The 20,988-nt window shown below is 41.1% G+C and overlaps 1 protein-coding gene and 1 long non-coding RNA gene across 7 annotated transcripts in view; one reads left to right on the top strand and one right to left on the bottom strand.

The window, feature by feature from the left end:
- Positions 1-18,921, top strand: part of HDAC7 (histone deacetylase 7) — a 346,438-nt gene extending 327,517 nt beyond the window's left edge. For 5 of the 6 annotated variants that reach the window (XM_083169505.1, XM_083169503.1, XM_083169506.1 and 2 more), the window contains 6 exons: positions 2,270-2,367; positions 8,486-8,604; positions 8,733-8,866; positions 10,500-10,584; positions 13,434-13,584; positions 14,871-18,921. In XM_083169505.1, coding sequence (XP_083025631.1) covers positions 2,270-2,367; positions 8,486-8,604; positions 8,733-8,866; positions 10,500-10,584; positions 13,434-13,584; positions 14,871-14,919 — 636 coding nt within the window. In that variant the 3' untranslated portion in view covers positions 14,920-18,921. Of the gene's footprint in view, positions 1-2,269; positions 2,368-2,488; positions 2,564-8,485; positions 8,605-8,732; positions 8,867-10,499; positions 10,585-13,433; positions 13,585-14,870 lie in introns of those variants that run through there. The other variant, XR_014469779.1, reaches the window with a different exon arrangement.
- The window catches only part of LOC146057808 (uncharacterized), a 135,492-nt gene that overhangs the window by 13,773 nt on the left and 100,731 nt on the right, over positions 1-20,988 (bottom strand). The window lies entirely within an intron of this gene.

Raw genomic sequence — 20,988 nt, forward strand, 5'->3', positions numbered from 1 at the left:
ACAGTTTATCATCATCTCTTTGATATTTTGAGGAACAAAGGATTTTACGATAAAGGGGGGGGGGGGGGAGGAGATGCAGAACAGATGGTGAAATATGCATTCTTGCCCAAAATAACTCCTTTGAAAACAATGTTATAAACGTGACAGACAGAACACTTGCAATTCTACGTTTGAAGCCTGCAAGAAAAACTTTTATCACCTATCTGTTAACCTTTTAGCTGCGCACAGAGTCGGAGACCTGAAGTTTCCAGTCAGAATCCTTTTATCTTGAGAAAACCCTGCATGTTTTGTGTTATTTTTGGGTGGTTGTCTTATCACACTAGATACTATTTTTGACATATCCATGACCAAAGTAACTGATAAAGGGTCAGCATTCAGCATAAAACTACTGGCCCTGTAGAAACTAAGTTTTCAGTCACACTAGCTGTGATTTTATATATTATTTAATATGATATAAATGTATAATAACAATAATCGCTTTGGTGGAATTTTTTATAATAATGTTACTATGCTGAGTTTATGCTGCACGTACATTTGCTCAAAGCCTGGACATAAATGCCACTTTTGCCATATATTTGCGGTACAAGTACACTTTTTATGCATGATATGATTTTCTAAACCCCTAAGCATTCTTTCCAACACATTATAGAACAATATAAAGTCCAAACATACAGCTGTGTCCTCCTTCATTGCTGCAGTCACAGCCCCTCCGGCTGCCATCTAAAATAAGGCGACTGTGTTGATTAATTTGATATGCTACACTTTGCATAATAGTGTGCAGCTAAAGCCAGGAACACACTAAACGATGTGTTTACACGGCGACCTTGTTAACGACGGAACACAGCAAATGCATACACCCTTGTTTGTTTTTTCCAACACAAGTTCCGGTGTGTTTTTTATGCAGACTCCGTTACGCCAAATATATGTGTTGCATGTCATAATATCCTGATGCGTCCTAGTCGCATTGCAACACTGTGTGGAATTTTGCGGCTAGCTGTTTTTAGACACGTGTACTCCCATCGTCCATGCTCAAGACCCTCTGCCACTTGGAAGTAATTTTCGGTACTTGTGTATTATCACGGCGCTCCCGATGTTGATCGCGCAATGTTTTTATCGCATCGCATGCCATGCACCCGATGGCATGTGATGCGATTTTACACCCCTATTTGATTAAAAATTGTACAAGCACCCTAATGGGTGCTTACAATGTTAAATGCACCCGACGCAACCCCCCCACTATAAACGTGAACCCGAAGTGCGGCGAGCGCAGCGAGCCCGCGAGGGGCGGCGGTACGCATCCTATGACCTTTTCATACCCCCACTATCCACGTCGGAGTGGAGTTGATTTTATATAGTGTGTCGAGCGCAGCGAGCCACCGAGCCCGAAGCGTGGCGAGCGCAGCGTGCCCCGCGAGGGGACGCGTATTCCTGTGAAGTTATGCGCGTCCCCTTGCGGGGCTCGCCACGCTTCGGGCTCGCTGCGCTCGCCACACTTTATAGAATCAACTCCACGCCGACGTGGATAGTGGGGGTATGAAAAGGTCGTAGGACGTGTACCGCCGCCCCTTGCGGGCTTGCTGCGCTCGCCGCGCATCGGGTTCACGTTTATAGTGGGGGGTGGCGTGGGGGTGCATTTAACATTGTAAGCACCCATTAGGGTGCATTTAACATTGTAAGCACCCATTAGGGTGCATTTAACATTGTAAGCACCCATTAGGGTGCTTATACAATTTTTAATCGCATCGCATCCCATCGCATTGTATGCCATATACAATGTTATACAATTTTAAAATTGTATGACATTGTACAACATCGCGCGATATTGCATCGCATCGCATACCATTGTATGCCTTATGGTATGCGATGCAATGGGCGCCGTGATAATACACCTATCTAATTACCTAATTTTCTCTAAAATTTTAATGGCACATTTGGCACCATGTTTAAATTGGTATGGATTGCTATTTGCAGCAAGAAACACTATGCAGAGGAACAGATTCTTGTATGGTTTAGGGCAGGGATGGGGAACCTTTGCCCTCCAGCTGTTGTTGAACCACACATCCCATACTGCCCTGCTACAGTTTTGCTATTTGGAAGGCTAAAACTGTTGCAAGGCATTCTGGGGTGCGTAGTTCAACAACAGCTGGAGGGCCAAAGGTTCCCCATCCCTGGTTTAGGGTCATACCAAAAATGGCATCTTTATAATCACATCATTGTGAGTATGTATACAAGTCCCAGCTGGTGTGCTTACATGTCTTCTTGACTTCAGGTCGGTGCCAACAGTGGAGAAGGCTTCAATGTGAATGTTGCATGGGCAGGTGGTTTGGATCCCCCTATGGGTGATGCAGAATATCTTGCAGCCTTCAGGTGAGTCTCCATGTTTTCCTCTGCCCTTTGCTTGTCCCGATTTTTCTAGGTTTCCTACCTCCTCTTCTCTGCTCCCACTTTTCACTCCTTTTTTTCGTTTCTGTCTTTTCTGACCTTGTAGTGCAATTTAGTGCTGGTGGAATGTGCCGGATGAGAAGAGCTGGGGACTGAAGCCCTCTGGGTGTCCACAGTACAGGTATTATCTGGGCAAGATAAGTGCAGGCCTCTCCCAATAAGACCTTCAAATATTAATACACCTTACAGGCTGCAAAATGATTCTGCTCCAATACACCTTGCACTGTTAAACTGACCGGTCGTGCCATACACCCACATCATACTTTCAGTTAATGGCACAGTCACCTTGTGCAGTCATTCTCACAGAGACCCTTAACAAGAATGACCACATATCTACATACTGCGTTCAATCTAATGGGTGGGTGTTTTATGCATGGGGCATACTAATAAAGGAATTAAGCTGTTTGGAGTGCTCCTAAATTAACCTACGTGCTTAGAGAGGCATGCGGCCCATTGGTAAGCAATGTAAACCCGGACAGTCTACATATTGGGGGTTATTCTGATTCACTCGGAAAGGCACAATCGCTCTCGAATGGACAAAACCATGTGCACTGCAGGTGGGGCTGATGTAACATGTGCAGAGTGAGTTAGATTTGGGTGAGGGGTGTACTTCAAACTGATATCTTTATTGCAGTGTAAAAATATAGCAGCCAGTATTTTCCCTGCACAGAAACAATAAAACACCCAAATCTAACTCTCTCTGCACATGTTACATCAGCCCCACCTGCAGTGCACATGGTTTTGTCCATTAGAGAGTGATTGTGCCTTTCCCAGTGAATCAGAATAACCCTCATAGTGACACCAGTCTTCACTACCAGCACCGGTCCACCTTCCTGTCCCTCTGACTTCTGACTTGCTGAAATCCTGTTTCTAGCCTCCTTCTCAGCTGTGTCTTTTTATGGTGGAGATTTGTTCTGCTGTCTAGGAATACTCTGCACTGTATGCAGTGCTGTACAACAGAGGTCAATGAAGATAAACCTTCTGCTTTATTGGTTTGTACATGCTGTGCTGCAACTTTTACGAAGCACAGTGGTCTTCCTTTACGAAGCACAGTGGTCTTCCTTTATTGTGTTTCATAGCTAGTCCCAGGAATGTAAAAATGACCAACATGTATGTAATTACAATGCAGAAAAGTATTGGAGAAATCAAATCAACAGAAGCGGTTGTGGCTATTAATGCAGTGGAAAGACTGTGGCTGCCCAGAATTGTAAATCGGCAATCATATACAAGGCAAAAATCCACCTGGTTTTGCCTACTAAGTGATTGCCGCTTTAAAAATACAAGCAGACTTTCAGGAATTTCTGAACAGCATGCACCTCGCAGGTATTGCCCCTGGTGGTGGTAGAAACATCTGGTTCCTATAGCAACATCACCTTTTATATTGTGCATGAATTCTCATAAAAGCGTGTCAGTATATTTAGTAAAAGTGGTATGAGGGCATGTACAAGTCAATTTAAAGTAATCAGAGGTTAAAAATGTAATTGGGTTAAGGTAGTTTTATTTGGGAACCTTTTTAAGGTTATGTTTCAGTGTTTGTATTAATAAAAGTAACCAAAATGTAAAAAAAAAAAATATATTTCCAGCTATTTTTGCATTAAGCTTCTAATACAGTTTAGAAGGATTTCTAACAGTGGGAACCCTGATGTGTGTAGCCCTCATATGTAATATCTGCAGCTCGTACACCCTCCCACATTGTTTAAGAAGTATTATCCGCTATATTATACTAACATGCCAAATGTCTAGTACAGAATGTCAGGGGAAATGTTTTCTTCGCATTATTGTTTTGTTATTTTTGATTTTTAAAATGTTTGTAATTGACTTACGACTTGTATTGTTCTTGTGGTGCCTTTTTTGCTTCATTGTGTGCTACCAGTTATGTAATTATCAAAACAGGAGGCCGGAAAAGCCGCATAATACACCTCTTAGCCAATAGCTGCTAATAATAATTATTATAATAATGAATAAAAACACCTAGCCATGTTCCTCTGAATCCACCACTTTACAGTCTATATGGGACATTTTTATTAACTAGGAGCGTGCAAAGTGATTGCTTTCAACACAGTCCCCCTCCTTACAGATGTAAAAGAGAAGCTATATTTACAAATCCTGAGAAAGCAGACACAAATCTGCAAAGTTCTATTGTACAGGAGATGTTGCTTGGACTGTGCATTCTTGTGTGTGTGTGATTAATATACGCTTGTTTGGGTCACAATGCAGTGTGCGGAATTAGAAACATAGACGTTTAAGGCAGATAAGAACCACTTGGCCCATCTAGTCTGCCCTAAACACGTGTGTTCATTTACACACACACACACACGGGTTGTGATATTTTATTAAGAAAGAGACTTTTGTCAGAATCACTGATATGAGATTGTCATTTGGATGTTTACAACGGGAAGCTTGTTGTACTGTCTATAATATATCAACCGTAAAGCTCCATTTTGGAAAATTGTGTGACATTATATATCCCCCATAGCCTGTTTCTTATTTAGACATACAGATGTAGCTGTGCTCATCTATGCCGCACCAATAGCCATTTGCGACTCACCTGGCGATTGCCATGATCCGGATGCCATGTGCGTGTGTCTAATTCGCTCCTGCAGCTTCTAGAAATGCATTGAGCAGCAATATTGCAGCATGGAGATTCTGAACATGGCTACATGTGTATGTGCAATACAGATGTAGCCGTGTTCAGAATCTCCAACTACTGTCTGTCAACTACTGTCGATTTTTTAATTTCTTCTCTGCATTTTAAAGGCTTTAGATCAGGGATGGGGAACATTTGACCCTCCAGCTGTTGCTGAACTACACATCCCAGCATGCACTGCTACAGTTTTGCTATTTGGCCATGCTAAAACTGTAGCAAAGCATTCTGGGATGTGTAGTTCAACAACAGCTGGAGGGCCGAAGGTTCCCCATCCCTGCTTTAGATGCTGAAAACAAATTATCTTTGTGACAATAAATGCAGGAATTACAGTCACAACACCCGTCATACTTGATATGGTCTAAAAACCGCTGAGCTTGGTAGTAAGAGCAGCGTGTACAATGTCTTCTGATACTTATCAGCAGCTAATCACATAGCCATCAGGCAGCTAGGCTTTGCACCATTTACTTTACTTTAAACGGGTAAAAAAGTGAGTGATGTGCATTTACCGTGTGCAGTGACCTAGAAACCATTGAAAATGGGAAGGGCATTGTTATGTTGGGATCTTTGGGAAGAGTTACAACAAACAACAACATTCTTGAAAATTAATCTATCAAGAAAAAATGGGAGAACATTAATGTCATTCTTAGCAGAAAATTCCATTTTTAATAAAAAATTTATCAATGTCAGATGTGTGAAATATCTGCAATTATGTTCGGCAAACACATGCCCCCATTAAACCCTTAACATCACATTTAACCGCCACTTACTGTCTCATATACCTCTGGTGCAAATCTCTCCCAAATCAGCCCATTATTGCTGCAAAACAGATGAGCAGCAGGCGCCAACAGTGACACATTAGGAACTTGTAGTGGCCACTAAATAAAGGTAAGCACCTAACTACAGATGTAAATGTGGCCACTCGCAACTGTCCATATCCATTGTTTGCTATTTCATTAATGAATTGCCAAACCAACCTGTAGAACGCCAGAATGCCCTGTGGCTGAGGCCTGTCATAAGTCTGCTACCTTATGATTGCCTCTGTGTTTGTGCATGTGTGAGAGAGAAAGATGTAGTTTCACTCGCTGCCAACAGGTGGCGGTGTGTCGGAGACGCTAGATAGATAGATAGATCTACTATACATGTGAACTCGAAAAATTAGAATACCATTCAAAACTTCATTTATTTCAGAAATTCAACTTAAAAGGTGAAACGGATATGTGATATAGACTCATTGCATGCAAAGTGAGATATTTCAAGACTTTGTTATAATTTTGATTACGGCTTACAGTTAATGAAGAAAATTAGAATATTGTGAAAAGGTTCAATATTTTCATCCTCTAATCAGCTAATTAATCCAAAATGATGCTATGGGTGAAATGTAATAGGATGAGAGATTCAGAAAGTGAGAGATTTTGGTAAGAAATCTCCAGTTTTTTTAAAGTGGCAATCATTTACACAGCAAAACCAGTGCGATTTTGCTGTGTTAATGATTGCCACTTTAAAAAAACTGGAGATTTCTTACCAAATCTCTCACTTTCTGAATCTCTCATCCTATTACATTTCACCCTATATGTCTACGCTGTGCAGTCTCTGTGTATAGTGATGCTGTATTAGGTATGCCTGATCTGTGCAAAGGCTGTGTAGTGATGCTGTATTATGTATGCCTGCGCTGTGCAGTGGCTGTGTAGTGATGCTGTATCATGTATGCCTGGGCTGTACAGTGGCTGTGTATAGTGATGCTGTATTATGTATGCCTGCGCTGTGCAGTGGCTGTGTATAGTGATGCTGTATCATGTATGCCTGGGCTGTACAGTGGCTGTGTATAGTGATGCTGTATTATGTATGCCTGGGCTGTACAGTGGCTGTGTATAGTGATGCTGTATTAGGTATGCCTGATCTGTGCAAAGGCTGTGTAGTGATGCTGTATTATGTATGCCTGCGCTGTGCAGTGGCTGTGTATAGTGATGCTGTATCATGTATGCCTGGGCTGTACAGTGGCTGTGTATAGTGATGCTGTATTATGTATGCCTGCGCTGTGCAGTGGCTGTGTATAGTGATGCTGTATTATGTATGCCTGCGCTGTGCAGTGGCTGTGTATAGTGATGCTGTATCATGTATGCCTGGGCTGTACAGTGGCTGTGTATAGTGATGCTGTATTATGTATGCCTGGGCTGTACAGTGGCTGTGTATAGTGATGCTGTATTAGGTATGCCTGATCTGTGCAAAGGCTGTGTAGTGATGCTGTATTATGTATGCCTGGGCTGTGCAGTGGCTGTGTATAGTGATGCTGTATCATGTATGCCTGGGCTGTACAGTGGCTGTGTATAGTGATGCTGTATTATGTATGCCTGCGCTGTGCAGTGGCTGTGTATAGTGATGCTGTATTATGTATGCCTGCGCTGTGCAGTGGCTTTGTATAGTGATGCTGTATCATGTATGCCTGGGCTGTACAGTGGCTGTGTATAGTGATGCTGTATTATGTATGCCTGCGCTGTGCAGTGGCTGTGTATAGTGATGCTGTATTATGTATGCCTGCGCTGTACAGTGGCTGTGTATAGTGATGCTGTATTATGTATGCCTGCGCTGTGCAATGACTGTGTGTTGATGCTGTATGTCTATCTGTTCTGTGAAGTGAATGTGGATATACAGTAGGTTAGATAGACTGCTGCAGTGCTTTAATGCTCTTCCACATTAAGTGTTTGCCTCTTCCTGCCCACCAGCCCCCTTCCCTTTTTTCTACATCTGGATCAGTTTTACTTGAAAGGGAGTCTATAAATAGGTTTTCTGCACAAAGGGAGCATAATTCCGCTCTCCGCTTCACTCAGTCCTTATATCCTCATTGCTAGTTTTTATGAAGCACTGCTTCTATGGAGACTGTAAGCTATCCGGGATAGCTAATTACAAGGCACAAGAGGCATGTGCATTTATGTATAATTTTATTACATTCTACAAAAAATAAAAGCCTGATAACATGCATCAGGAAACTTGTTTACATTTCAGGAGTAACAAGTGTGCTGTCTGCCTGAAAGCAACCATGCCCTTCACCACTGCAGGCCATTAGTTTAACCATAGGAGTGTCCCATGTTTATACATAAGCCCAATAATGCACACCACAGCACCTGCACCCAGCATTGGCCTAACCCTAGATTATCTGAATTGCCGTTTCAAAGTGCAACCTGAAAACTATCAGCATTTTCCGTGTCCCTGCAGGGACTATACACAGCCCCATGACTTGGCTATGGATACACCAGTGCTTCTGTCAGGGCTGCTTCACTCCTGTTTTGTTATTGTGTCACTGTTAGCCTCCTTTCATATATGGACAATCGGGGTGGATATTTGTGGTGGTGGCAGCGTAACTCATCCCTTCTGGTTCTATGATGATCTTTTTCTCTACAGGACAGTGGTGATGCCAATTGCCCACGAATTCTCACCAGATGTGGTCTTAGTTTCTGCTGGTTTTGATGCTGCTGAAGGACATCCAGCTCCTCTTGGAGGATACAATGTGACCGCTAAGTGTAAGTTCTGCCTGGAGGCACTATTCATGTGTTTTTGGACTTCCTCCGATGTCTTATATACATATACTCTGATGTATTCTGTTGTTGCCGCCAGAGAGTTCCATTCACATCATTTTTCTTCGTTTTAGGCTTTGGTCACATGACCCGTCAGCTGATGAGCTTGGCTGGTGGCCGTGTAGTGCTCGCTCTGGAAGGTGGCCACGACCTGACTTCCATATGTGATGCATCTGAGGCCTGTGTGTCTGCCTTGCTGGGCAACGAGGTAATACAAAAGATATTGAATGTGATGGTATCATAGAAATTGTGTAAGACATCTGTAATGAGGGCGTGTGTTTTTCAGCTTACAGCAGAATTTAATTAAATTCTGACAGTTGTTACGGTTATATTGTTACATTACTGCTGTTACAGCCTAATGTCTTAACAGTTCAGTGCATCCGATCGCATGTTATGATGCAAAAAGTACCCCTTTACAGCACCCGATGTCGCATGCCATCTTGCCATCTTGAAGAGAGCTGCTAAGTAGCGTAGCGCTGTGAAGGAGCACTAGTGGGCGGCTGGGGTCAGCACGGTAGCAGAATTTTAACAAAATTCCAAGTACTGATTAGCTGAGAGAGCTCAGCCAATCAGAGGGCTGCCCAGTGATTTAAACAGGTTTTTCAAATTCTACTGCCACCGCTGACCCCTGCTGCCCGCTTGTGCTCTTTCACAGCGCTAAACTACCCAGACGGACACCGCCAGCGGGCCCTCTGGCCCCCTCTCCCCAAACCCAATGCAGCCGAAAATGTTTCCCTCACCCGCAGATTGCATTCGAGCGATCGCATGTTGTTAAAACCCATATGCGATCGCTCCTGCAATTCAATAGATCATATATGCTGCACACAATATCTTACTGACTTACTTACATTTGCACAGACTGGGAAGATTATTCAGTGGTGAGTGATTTGAAAATGGATGTGCAACAGGATAGCGGATTGCTAAATTTTAGCAATTCAATTGCAGATTTGTACAGGGCAGGTTTTCACTGTCTGATTGCTGATCTTCAGATTTGCAGATGAGCAATCCGGTCTGAATCAGGCCCTATGTGTGGTAAATTTAAATATGTAATGGGAGATCTATCAAGTCTTGGAGAGCTATAAAGTGCAGTAGTTGGCCAACACAACCAAACAGCTTCGATCATTTCAAAGATGGTTTTGGATAAATAACAGAAGCTGATTGGTTGCTGTGATTGACTGCTCCACTTTACCGTTCATGTATCTAAAAGCATATTTAACGAGTATGGATCATTCGGTCGACGGGGACTGAAGGTAGACTGGGTCCTTAGGTCGACAATGCAGAAGGTCGACGTATATATTTTTTTTTTAGGCGTCTAGATCTAGACATCTAGTACTGGACACTGTCTAAGTGTACGGCAGCCACTCGCATTGCTCACTCCACTTGGCACACTATTCTATTCTTCCTCCATGCCCTAGTGGATGTAGAGCATGAACTACCGTTTCATTTTGGAACCACAGTGGGGGAAAAATAAAAAAAAAAACCTATGTTGACCTTCTGCATTGTTGACCTTCAGCCCATTGACCTTTCTTGTGCCGACTTAACGGCCGCATCCCTATTTAACATAACATTAGCGGATTGGATGCTTTTGAAAACGATTACACTTTTATATCCCCCAAAGCTTAGTTTTTCTCGCTCTCTCTCTCGCAAACAAATGTTTAATGCTTAAAGGCACAAACCTCTGTATATTACATATAAATGCTTGTGCTTAATATCTCCAAAGTGTTATCTTTCATTACGACAGCAGTAGCGGTGGGTTTATTCTGTATATGAGGAGCAGTGTTTTTAGCGAATATTTTGTGCATTATATCCATCCCCATAATGTTCTCCTTTTTCATTTGTAGTTGGATCTTTTCCCTGAAGAGATCCTACGGCAGAGGCCTAATCCCAACGCTGTGCGGTCATTGGAAACTGTCATTCAAGTTCAAAGTGAGTCATGTCTTGTTTTATTTTGGGGGTTTTTATGTTGGGAGAGGGGGTGGCCTCTTTTTTATTTTATTTTGGAAGTGGAAGCCCCTCTATCAGTGAAAGCAGTCTGCCACGCAGTTCTTGGTTCTCTGCACTATACTGCGTGGCAAGCAGCTGGGAAGCACAGAAGGTCTTTCCTACACACAAATCTGGAAGACATAACTTCTGAGAACTTGTCACAAGGCTCCACGTGATAAATCAGTCACAAATGTTGCTGAGTTCTCATTTCAATTAATACCAGAACCTAATGAGAATTCAGCAACCATAGAATCTCCTCCAAAGTATGTCTTGAGTAGCCAATTTGGAAAGAACCGCTGAAAGCTTTAAGCAGAACCCTGTAAGTATTCAAACCGCAGCCTTCCCCACCCTTGCAGTGTTCGCTTTTGGGGGTAAGGATGATCTGGGTGTTACGGCCCTATTTTATAAGCTGAAGCTGTGTTTAGCCCACTGAATTCTGAAACTAATTAAAGCTCATTTCCTATACTTTCCTATGTAAATTCCCTATTGTTTCACAAAAGAATAACTGTAAAAAAAAAAACCCTCTAGAACCTTGCTAACTAGTGAATGTGTATCTTTTAGTTTCCTTAGTTTAGAACTGTGAGCTATCATAAACAGTGCTGCATTCCTCTCCATCACATCAGTTGTGTATGGTTTTTTAAATCCTATTTGTATCAAATGATGCTTTTAGCGGGGGCGGAGTTGTACGTGGCTTGGATAGCTGAATACTCGCTGCAATTTACAAAAATGCATGAAACTCCAAACTCCAATGTGGTTTAAAGATGGGAGTTAGAATCTGATCAGTTGCCCATAGCAACATCCCATCTGAAATAGAACTACCATCTTAGTAAATAACCCCCAAAGTCTAGTTTATGAAGTAATTATTTGTTCAATGACTCGCTTTCAGTTAATACCGTAAATTTACTCGTGTGTGTGTGATTTTAGCATAAAAAAATAATTCTGAAACTACAGATGGAGCGCCTCTGATCCTTGCCCAGGGATCGCCGGCTCAGAGGCGCTCCATCTGACTGGGAAGCGTGTCCGTCTCACACGTACACGCGTCCCAGTTTCAGGACGGCGCCGCGGTGGCATCTTGCCTGTCTCCTCTTCAGGGAGATGGGTAGGGATGGGGGGGCAGCGAGGAGCACCGGGGGAGGCGGAGCCAGCTCCGTAGCCATGGGGCGCGCGAGCGTCTCATGCACGTGTGCCCCTGTCTAGAGCCGGCCGCTGGCGGGGGCTGGCGTTAGAATCGCCAGCACCTGCAAAGATGGAGCCTGCTCCATCTGTAATTACACTTGTAGCTACATTTATCAGCATGTTAGTATGATACAGAACCATAACTTCCATATAAATGATGTCTGGGTGATCTCTGTATAGCCTCTATGTGACATCTGTGCACCAAATGCACAATTTGAAAATGATTCGTTTGGATTGTGCTGTACTTCCCACGCCCATTCCATTGTCCACTTATGGGAGTGTGGGTTGGGTAATATTCAAGCCTACAGATAGAGCTTAATCCTATTAAAGGGCTAGATGAGGATGGCTCTGAGTATGCACCATACTTCTAGGCGTAGATGAGGGGTTGAACTTACACCAGTTTGGGTAGAACAGAATCCCTGCGCCAGCACCAGGACGAGGCCACGTGCCTTTGCAGAGTCTCCCACTTGGCCCAATTGAGGGGAGACAATTGAAGGGGTGGATTAACAAAGACCAATTATAGTATAGAGGACTGTTCCAAGTACCAGAGTTCAGATGCAAATACACTGGCTACAGCCTCCAGTTTAGCCGATTTCGACTGGCTGATTGCATATTTTGCAAGCAAATCAAAGGCTTTACTAGCGGGAGTAATTACACATGACATGTGCCTAGTGTAAACCGTGCACATATACCTTGCAATGCGTATGCTTCAGTAAGTGGGCGGAATTGTGGTTTCTACATGAAGCATTTTTGGTTGTATATAGGGTTTTAGACTAGGATGGCATACTGTATATTGTATTTTCGAATCCTTGTTTGCCAGTTGCAGGAAATATATTGGTGGTTCTATACTCTCCATTAAAGTGTAGCGGGCAGGTGTGTTATTCTTTTTGTAAATCAGATTGTCTCTAATGTCACAATGTCACAATGGTAGTGATGTTGGGGGAAATTTACTAAAGGAAATTTGTAAAAAAAATAGGTGTAAAAATAGGTGTATTTGTATCCAGAAATACACTTATTTTTGACATTTACTATCCCAAAAATGCGGCAATTCGTAGTCGTATGGATGTGTTATCAATACGAATATGAATCGCCGTATTATCGGGATAGTAAATGTCAAAAATAAGTGTATTTCTGGGTACAACTACACCTATTTTTTACAAATTTCCTTTAGTAAATTTCCCCCGTAATGTGAGCCTAGTCACACAGTCCGAGGGTCCACTGTGCTTTAATAGAAACATTTTTCCAAATGGGTTATTTGGGGAACTTCAATACACTGTTTAAAAGGAATAAGTGAGTCACTGCAAATTCTATTTAATATCTGTCTCTAATTAATGAGTAACCAAGGCCTCCACATCCTGTTTTCCCCCATTATGTGTCTATATGCCTGCGCATACAAACCTGCTGCTTCATGTTTATGAAGACCCTAAACTAACATGTCAGCCCTTTTACCGGCCATTTACTGTATGTTCCTCTAACTTTATTATTCGGTGTGTACACAAAGTGTTTGATAAATACTAAATTAATATGTATTAATCATGCATAATGCTGGTAAATGATTAAGAAGTAAAGAGCCGGGCGTGTTGTGTGTATTTTAATCAGGGTGTTCCTTATTGCAGGTAAATATTGGACGTCTGTCAAACGTTTTGCCTCTAAGGTTGGATACTCTGTTCTAGAAGCCCAGAAACATGACCGGGATGAGGTGGATACTGTGACTGCTCTTGCCTCCTTGTCAGTGGGCAGAAACCAATTGGTAGCAGCTGGGAACAAGTAAGGGGATTTTTAATTTTTTTTTTTTTTTACTTAAATATATCAGTTTTGTTCCTTGAGCTAGTTTGGCCCCGACAGGTCCTCCATAAACATTGTCGTATTTATATTAAAATGCTTTCTGTTTTTCAAACACTGGTACCATATTGTTTTATGGTCTAAGGAGCAGAGATACAAAGGGCCTGGTTCCGAGGCGTAGCTAATATGGCTAATTCAGCGCTCTGGCAGCAATCTGAAAGCGCATGCACACATTTTCTTGTATTCCTACTTTGCCGCGTCCATGTGACCACACCGCCCTCAGCTGTCATTACTATTATATGCATTTGTACCAGCCCCGGCCTTATGTATGATACCCACCAGAACGACCATGATCGTGCATTGATCGTGAAACTCTTTCCTTGAAATCGCACAATGGTTGCACGATGGATTGGAGTACACTATGTGCACACGATTTGTACCCAATCCAATGTAGATGACTAATCTTTAGTTCAGCAGGTAAAATCTCCAAAGTGACCCAACAACTGGTGGGGATCGGAATCTCATTGAAAACCTGCACAATTCTGCTCTTTTTACATACAATCGGTCCTTAGATGCGTCAAAATTTGGGGAATTGAGCCCAAATCATTCTGGTGTGTACCTAACATTAGTGAGGGAGAGGCCTTTCTGAATAAGCTAATTATGAATAGCCCACAGCTCTCTCTACACATTAGTGACATGGGACACTTCTGCAGACGAATATCCTGTGACCACCCTGTAAGGTCAATGCAGCTGTATTCAAGATGCAGCTAACTCAGACTCTCCCCCCCTCCATTGGTCTAGGTTGTGTATGTAAGCCGCAACGCATGCACCGTTTGCTAGTAATTACAGCGTTGAAATAGGTGCAAGTTGGCCAAGGTTTTTGTTTTAACCTGTGAAGACTGCTGGAGATACAATGCAATCTCTTGCGCTTCATCCTAGAATAGCCTGTGGTCATTCTCTCATACAGATGCTTAAATGCAATGAGCAGCAAGTGTTTCTGATTTAGCTACTAGAGTAAAAGTAGCATTAAAAAGAAAAAATGGAATATACGGGCGGGTTGGTTTTGCCTTTAAAAAAAAAAAAGCTTTAAATCTTGCGACAAGATTGCATCCTTTTATATTTGGGCCATAGTCTCTACTAAATACATTTCTGTCTTTCAATTCATAATTGTTTCTTAATGTAAAATAATAAACTCTGCATTTCTTGTGTTTGGACTATATTAGACATTGAGCTGAATACATAGCATATAGTAATATTTAATTTCCCTGCAGTGATCCCCAGGAAGAGCCGATGGAAGAAGACGGACCCATGAGTCTATGACCAGGGAAAGTTGATGTTCTCCATGATCGTGGACTGGTTTAAGCTGCTGCTCTTACTTCGTACAGTGGTGACTTTGTCCCAGACCTGTGAGCTCATTAGTAAAGCTGCGTCAAGCCATTGGCCATCAAGTACCACTAGAAGTATGATCAATATGGGATTTGGCCTAAAACAAAATAAATAAGATTTCCATTTGTTGCCTGAGCACATAAGGTTGCTACATATATGTGCTGTCGTCTTAGGACTGTGGCTATGCCCAGAGAGAATTGCTAAACTTGACCAAAGATATCACTCAGGTGAGATGCTGGCTGTGATAGGCTGACCGCTACCGGTGACGTTGCAAGTACCCGTGGAGAACCTGAGGAGATGGACCGGTGACACCTGTATGTGGTTTTCCTTCTTGATCTAATGGTTAGTTGTGATCCAACCTTTCACAATACACCACCGCTTGTACTGTAGTAGGTTATCAGGCTCAGGATTGGGTGGAAATAATATGGAATTGGTTTGCTGGAAATGTGACAACGGTGCTTTATGCCAAATACAATTGTGTGAAAATGCATCAAGTCTCTGGTAGAACTGCAATAGACAAAAGGACTTCAAAATGGCACCCTGCAAGGTGGACATTTCTGTATAGTAGACACTTCATGTAGACAATCCACTGGAGATTCAAGATTTTCGACCTACAATTTGCAATGCGACAATAGGTGCCTGGCACAGCTGGAAAAATAGAGGAAAATGCCTTTTTATTTTCTATATATTCCTGATGACCACTAATCCCTACTTGGATGGATGGATTTTGTGTTGTTCATTTGCACTATGGGTGAACCACCCTCACACACAATAAACAGGATAAGGACATTTAAATATCATGGCGACTTCTAACAGGCTATGTAGAAATAAGATGGGAGGAACCTTCTGCTGTAAAATATATGCTTAATGAGACCTTGTGAACAAAACTTGCAATAACAGTCTGTTTCACATTCCCATGAGCATCAGGTGGTGATGGAGGGTTACATGGGAGTATGGAAATGTTTATATGGTGCAGATAGTACAGTAAGAGTCATTTTATGTGTTGGTCATTTCTTGTTTTGTTTTTCCATGTTCTATGACAAATTGTCTCCTTGTACTGTAGTACCATAGTACAGATCATTGCTATTGTCAAAGATAAAATATTAACTGTCCACATAGATGCACTTTTTAGAACCCCTGCGTGTCCTTTTTAGGACCCCTATATAGTGCCCTAACCACCGCGGGTTAAGGTCTTTCGGGGTTTACATTTTAGCCAATTGATGACTCCTCAAGTTTTTTATTACATGGCCCAGAATCCAGCTCAATGAAAATAAACCTATTCTGTGTTGTATATTTAATTTTCAACTAATGTACATTTATTTACTGCTATATTGTGACAACACGAGCAATGTAACTCCATTTTTGTTTAAGCACTACACAAGGATGCTAAATGAACCCATAGCATCTCAAATACAACCGCTCATTCTTGTTTGTCTGACTTTGTGCCACGCACGCCACGTGACGAGCGCCCTATAGATTCAGCTGATACACAAGTCCTGTTAGGAATCGGTGGGATTAAGAAGTAAGCAGTGGGATTTACACTGGTACCACGCTGTTTTGCTTTCATCCACCGCCAGATATTTTGCTAGCTGCATCCACAATACCTGTCAGTCTCACAGGTCTTAAAGGTCTTTTGAAGTGATTTCAGTGAAATAGAAAAATCATAATCTGTACCTTTTTTCCCCAACCGCATTTCATAACCCTGTCAGGTGTGATGACTTGCATAAGCGTTGGCCGCTGAATAGTAAATCAAAGCAAACAGCTGGCTAAATCCTTAGCTCACGGGGTCCTGCAGATCAAACACAAGTGGGGAATATTATTCCGCTCTCCTGGGTTCAGAACCGCTTCTCTCTCGGTTTGTTACTCCGTTTTTCACATTCAAAGCCACAAATTGTATCGGCTCTATAACTCATCGATGTGTCAAAAAAGGGACGGCACCGAATTCTACCTTAAATTATAGACACCAGGAAAAATGTGTTTTATCTTTAATATTTGCCAACATCTGGACTAGATAAAGTTGTGTTTAATCTTGAAAGTCTTGGAATGCTTTGCCACATAATAAAGCGTTACCCCCTGCAAGAAGAACTATTTGAGGAGTTAATAGCGCACTGACACACTAGGAATCCTCTCGCAAGAACCGGGGCAGCTTCTACTCCTAATACAACTTTCCGGGTCGTTCATGTTCGCTTTGTAAATACTATATAAATGTAGAACATACTGCTGGGGTTTTATTTTTGGTAAAGGAATTGGGGCCGGTCACTAAAATAGTTGAAGGTAAAATAAAATAAAAGCTTGACTTCATTAAAATTGTCATGGATCGATAAATGTAGCAGTGAGGTCAGATGGAATAGCTGGAAATATAACCTAGGACTGGGCAAAGCAAACATCTAATGTGCCTTTCAGAATTGTAATCCTTGTAAAAGTCACATTGTATATTTGAATTAAAAAAAATTGTGCATTGAAAAGATTCATTCATCAAACATTATGACATGTTGTATATGCTAATTCTGCTCAGTGTTTCCCATTCATGGCCATCTATTTGGTCACCAAAAAATATGTTTTGAGTCCTATTCAGTACTAAAAAGCCCGCTCGAAGCAAATGCTTCAAAAGCTAGTAAGGAGAGAGAGAAAGAGATGTAGTTTTACTTGCTGCCAAAAGATGGTAGTGTTTCGTAGACACTAGACACACACACACACACACACACACACACACACACACTAGATGATAAAGAAATGTCCAATTCAGCCCTTTTTATCATCGACCCCTTGAGTGCCAACATCTGTGAGAGATGTTCAAAATATCCGCAAAAACTGCCAGCATCGCTCACATTTGTTATATAAATTCAAATAAAAAATGTTGTGTAAAAAATATCTGACCTTTTTTATATTGAATATTTTCAATATAAGGTAAACATTACAGGTCCTTATGATGAATAAAAATGTTTGCTTGCCAATTTTCACACCTATTTTGAAAAATTCACGTAAACTTAAATCCTTTTGTAATCTGTATTTTACTTCGTATAAAAAATGTGGCATTAAATCTACTCGGTCATCTGAACGTCATTGTTGCAGCTAATCAATAATAACTACCTGATAGATTTCTCCCAGAGCAAAATTTGATTAGCAAACAAGCAAAGCACCATTTTGGCCAACCCAGTATATGAATACATGAAAATAATTTCACCTTTTTAAGTTCTTAATTTACCGCCAATCACAAATAAATATGAGGTGATTAAAGGGGCAGTAAAATATTTAATTTCGATTAACATTTATACTATTTTTGTCATTTACTTAAGCAATTCTCTCCATTCAGTAAAGAGTGTAGTAATGTTGGCCAAGCTACGAAATGCACAAGGCTGCTAGTCTTCTACATGCCACTAGAGGTTGCCATTTCCAAACCTATGGAGGACAGTTGCTAAAGAAAGGCCACATTTGCGATGCACTACATTAGAACTAAATTGTGCTTGTTATCACTGTTTGTTTGAGAATGGAGAGAAATCTTTCAGATATTTGTACAAAGATCCAAGAGTGCATTTCATTGCAGTGAATATTTTTTTTCAATGTAATGGTGTTTTTCAATAATGTACAGGGGAAATGCTATTTTTTTTCTTTTTATTGCAACTAAAAAGAAATAGTAATGGGAATGAGCACACATGATACTGTAAATATAGCTTATTTTCTGGCTAGCAATGAATTGGCTTGTTCCAAGGGCTTCTACTTTTCGTATTGTGTAAATAAGAAATCCAATGTCCCCGCTAAAGGGAGTTTGTTTCTCAATGAAGGCGTCTTTTTTTTCTTACCACTTCGATGTTATAGATCGCTTGGGATTCGGACCTCCAGTTTTGTCTAGAAGAAAATTATAAATATATATCTTTATATATATATTTTTTGTTTTGTAAAAAAATGAAATTTCAGCAATAAAATGTTTTTTTTTTTTTCCCTTGAAACTATTTGTATGATTACGAAGATAGAACTTATAGGGTGGTTTATTGCTTTAATTATTTGCTTTATTGCTGTATTACCAGATTTTACTTTTATGTATGGAGACTTGTATTTTGGTTCAATACCCTTTCAAAAAACTACCAAGACTCATGTTAAAAGCCTTATGGCCTTCATAGAACATGAAAGGTGTTACACTGATTACACACACACAGACACACTGTGATACCCCCGTACGCTGTTCTTGGCATCCATACTACTATAAGAATCCCCCCTTCAAATATCATTTATTACTATACTTCAAACATTCATCTGATAAACTCCTAAAACCTTTATATACACATACACAAAAGAGTTCAACTAGAAATATGTTTGTGTGTGCAACGCACCCCTGGGACTGGAGATGCCTTGGACTTCTGGGGACAAGGTAAATATGACAAAAAAGGGTCTGGGGAAAAAAACACCAAAATATTCTGATAAACCACTGGTGGGGCAGATGTAACATATTAGAGAGAGTTAGCCAGTATTTACGCTGCACAGAACAAAATAACTCACACAAATCTAACTCTCTCTCTGCACATGTTTCATCTGCCCCACCTGCAGTGCACATGGTTTTGCCCATTTTCCAAACAAATTTGTATTACAATCAGATCTGAATAAAGTCCATTGTGCTTCTCATTATTCATTCCACTCACAGCTTTATTGTTCAATCACTGTAAACTGGTACACAAAATGCTTGCTACCTTGGGTGGCAGTGCAGCTTTAGAATTTATCAGAACCTATTCCTTTATAAATGTTATCATGGATAAAAAATATTTGCTTTTTTTATTTTTTTTTCGAAGAACACATTGTCCTTTTCCACTATGTCATAGAACAAGCTGATCTAATAATCATGCATTATATTGGGAAAAATATGTGTCTTTTGTATGAGGAAATAATTTAAGTAATTTGTTCCAATAAATAACAGGACCGTCTTGTGCAACTTTCTGGGTCACACCCAATTAGAAAAAAAAAAACGTTTGTCGCTATCAAAATCTGCTCATCAGGATAGAGATTTGTCAAAGTGTAGACTGTAAAAATCATAAGCGTTTGTGGTGTTAGGAAACATCTGTATTCACCTATTACTCCTCCCAGCAATGATTCTCCAGAGCTCACTCCACAGCCTAGATGTGCAAGTCTTATTGAGATCAGAGAGCCTTGTGGTGCAGGATATGAAGGCCTTTTCATTCCACAATAGCTGCATTTATTAAGGGAAATGTACCTGGCAGAATACAGTCTCACTGGTTTCGCAAACACTCCTGGAATATAATAGCAATAAGGTTATTTTTATAGTGCTCGTTCTCCAATATGTGCACCTGTCACCTACAATCGGTGTAGGAGCCCATGTTGTGGACTGTATGATTATGAGAATACTGCGCCTCCCTTCACCAGGAACGAGAACCTCATGTTTAGAAGTCAGGCGCTGACAATAAACTTGCACTTTGATATTTCCAGTGTCAGGCTTTTCAAGAACTGGAAGGATCAACAGCACATTTCCAAAACTTTCAACAGGTGGCTGGAGATCAGGTGGTGCTGAAAATAGCCACATTGTGCTTTTCTAGTACAGATTATTTATATAGCACCACAACAGTGTTCATTTTGGCAAGGATTTTCAGTTAAGTTTCTGTCTTAGTCACTTTCTTAAAATGTGACAAAATTAAATGTCACATTTTAGTCAACGTTCTTATTTTTGTCTTCGTCAAGATTTAGTCAGTGGATCTTCACTAACCTTTTAGTCAATGATTTAGTCATACTGTAGCTTCACAGTTTAATGATACATATAAGATAAGAGCATCCAAACTTAAAATAACATGAAAGGTCAAATGTCGTACGATAGTGCTGATGAGCTGTGTCGTAGTTTGGGAGGTATGAATTGCACAACCATCCCCTCAAGTGAGATAATTTATTGCGCCCATGCCATTGACAATTAAGTGACTAAGCCTCATCCGGTATGTCAGCCTGGGTCTACAGGACGTGGATGGAAGGAGACTAATCCCCCCATATTTTATTACATTTGGCCTCTGC

Source organism: Crinia signifera, chromosome 2, assembly GCF_055691185.1.
Source record: "Crinia signifera chromosome 2, ASM5569118v1, whole genome shotgun sequence".
Lineage (NCBI taxonomy): Eukaryota > Metazoa > Chordata > Amphibia > Anura > Myobatrachidae > Crinia > Crinia signifera.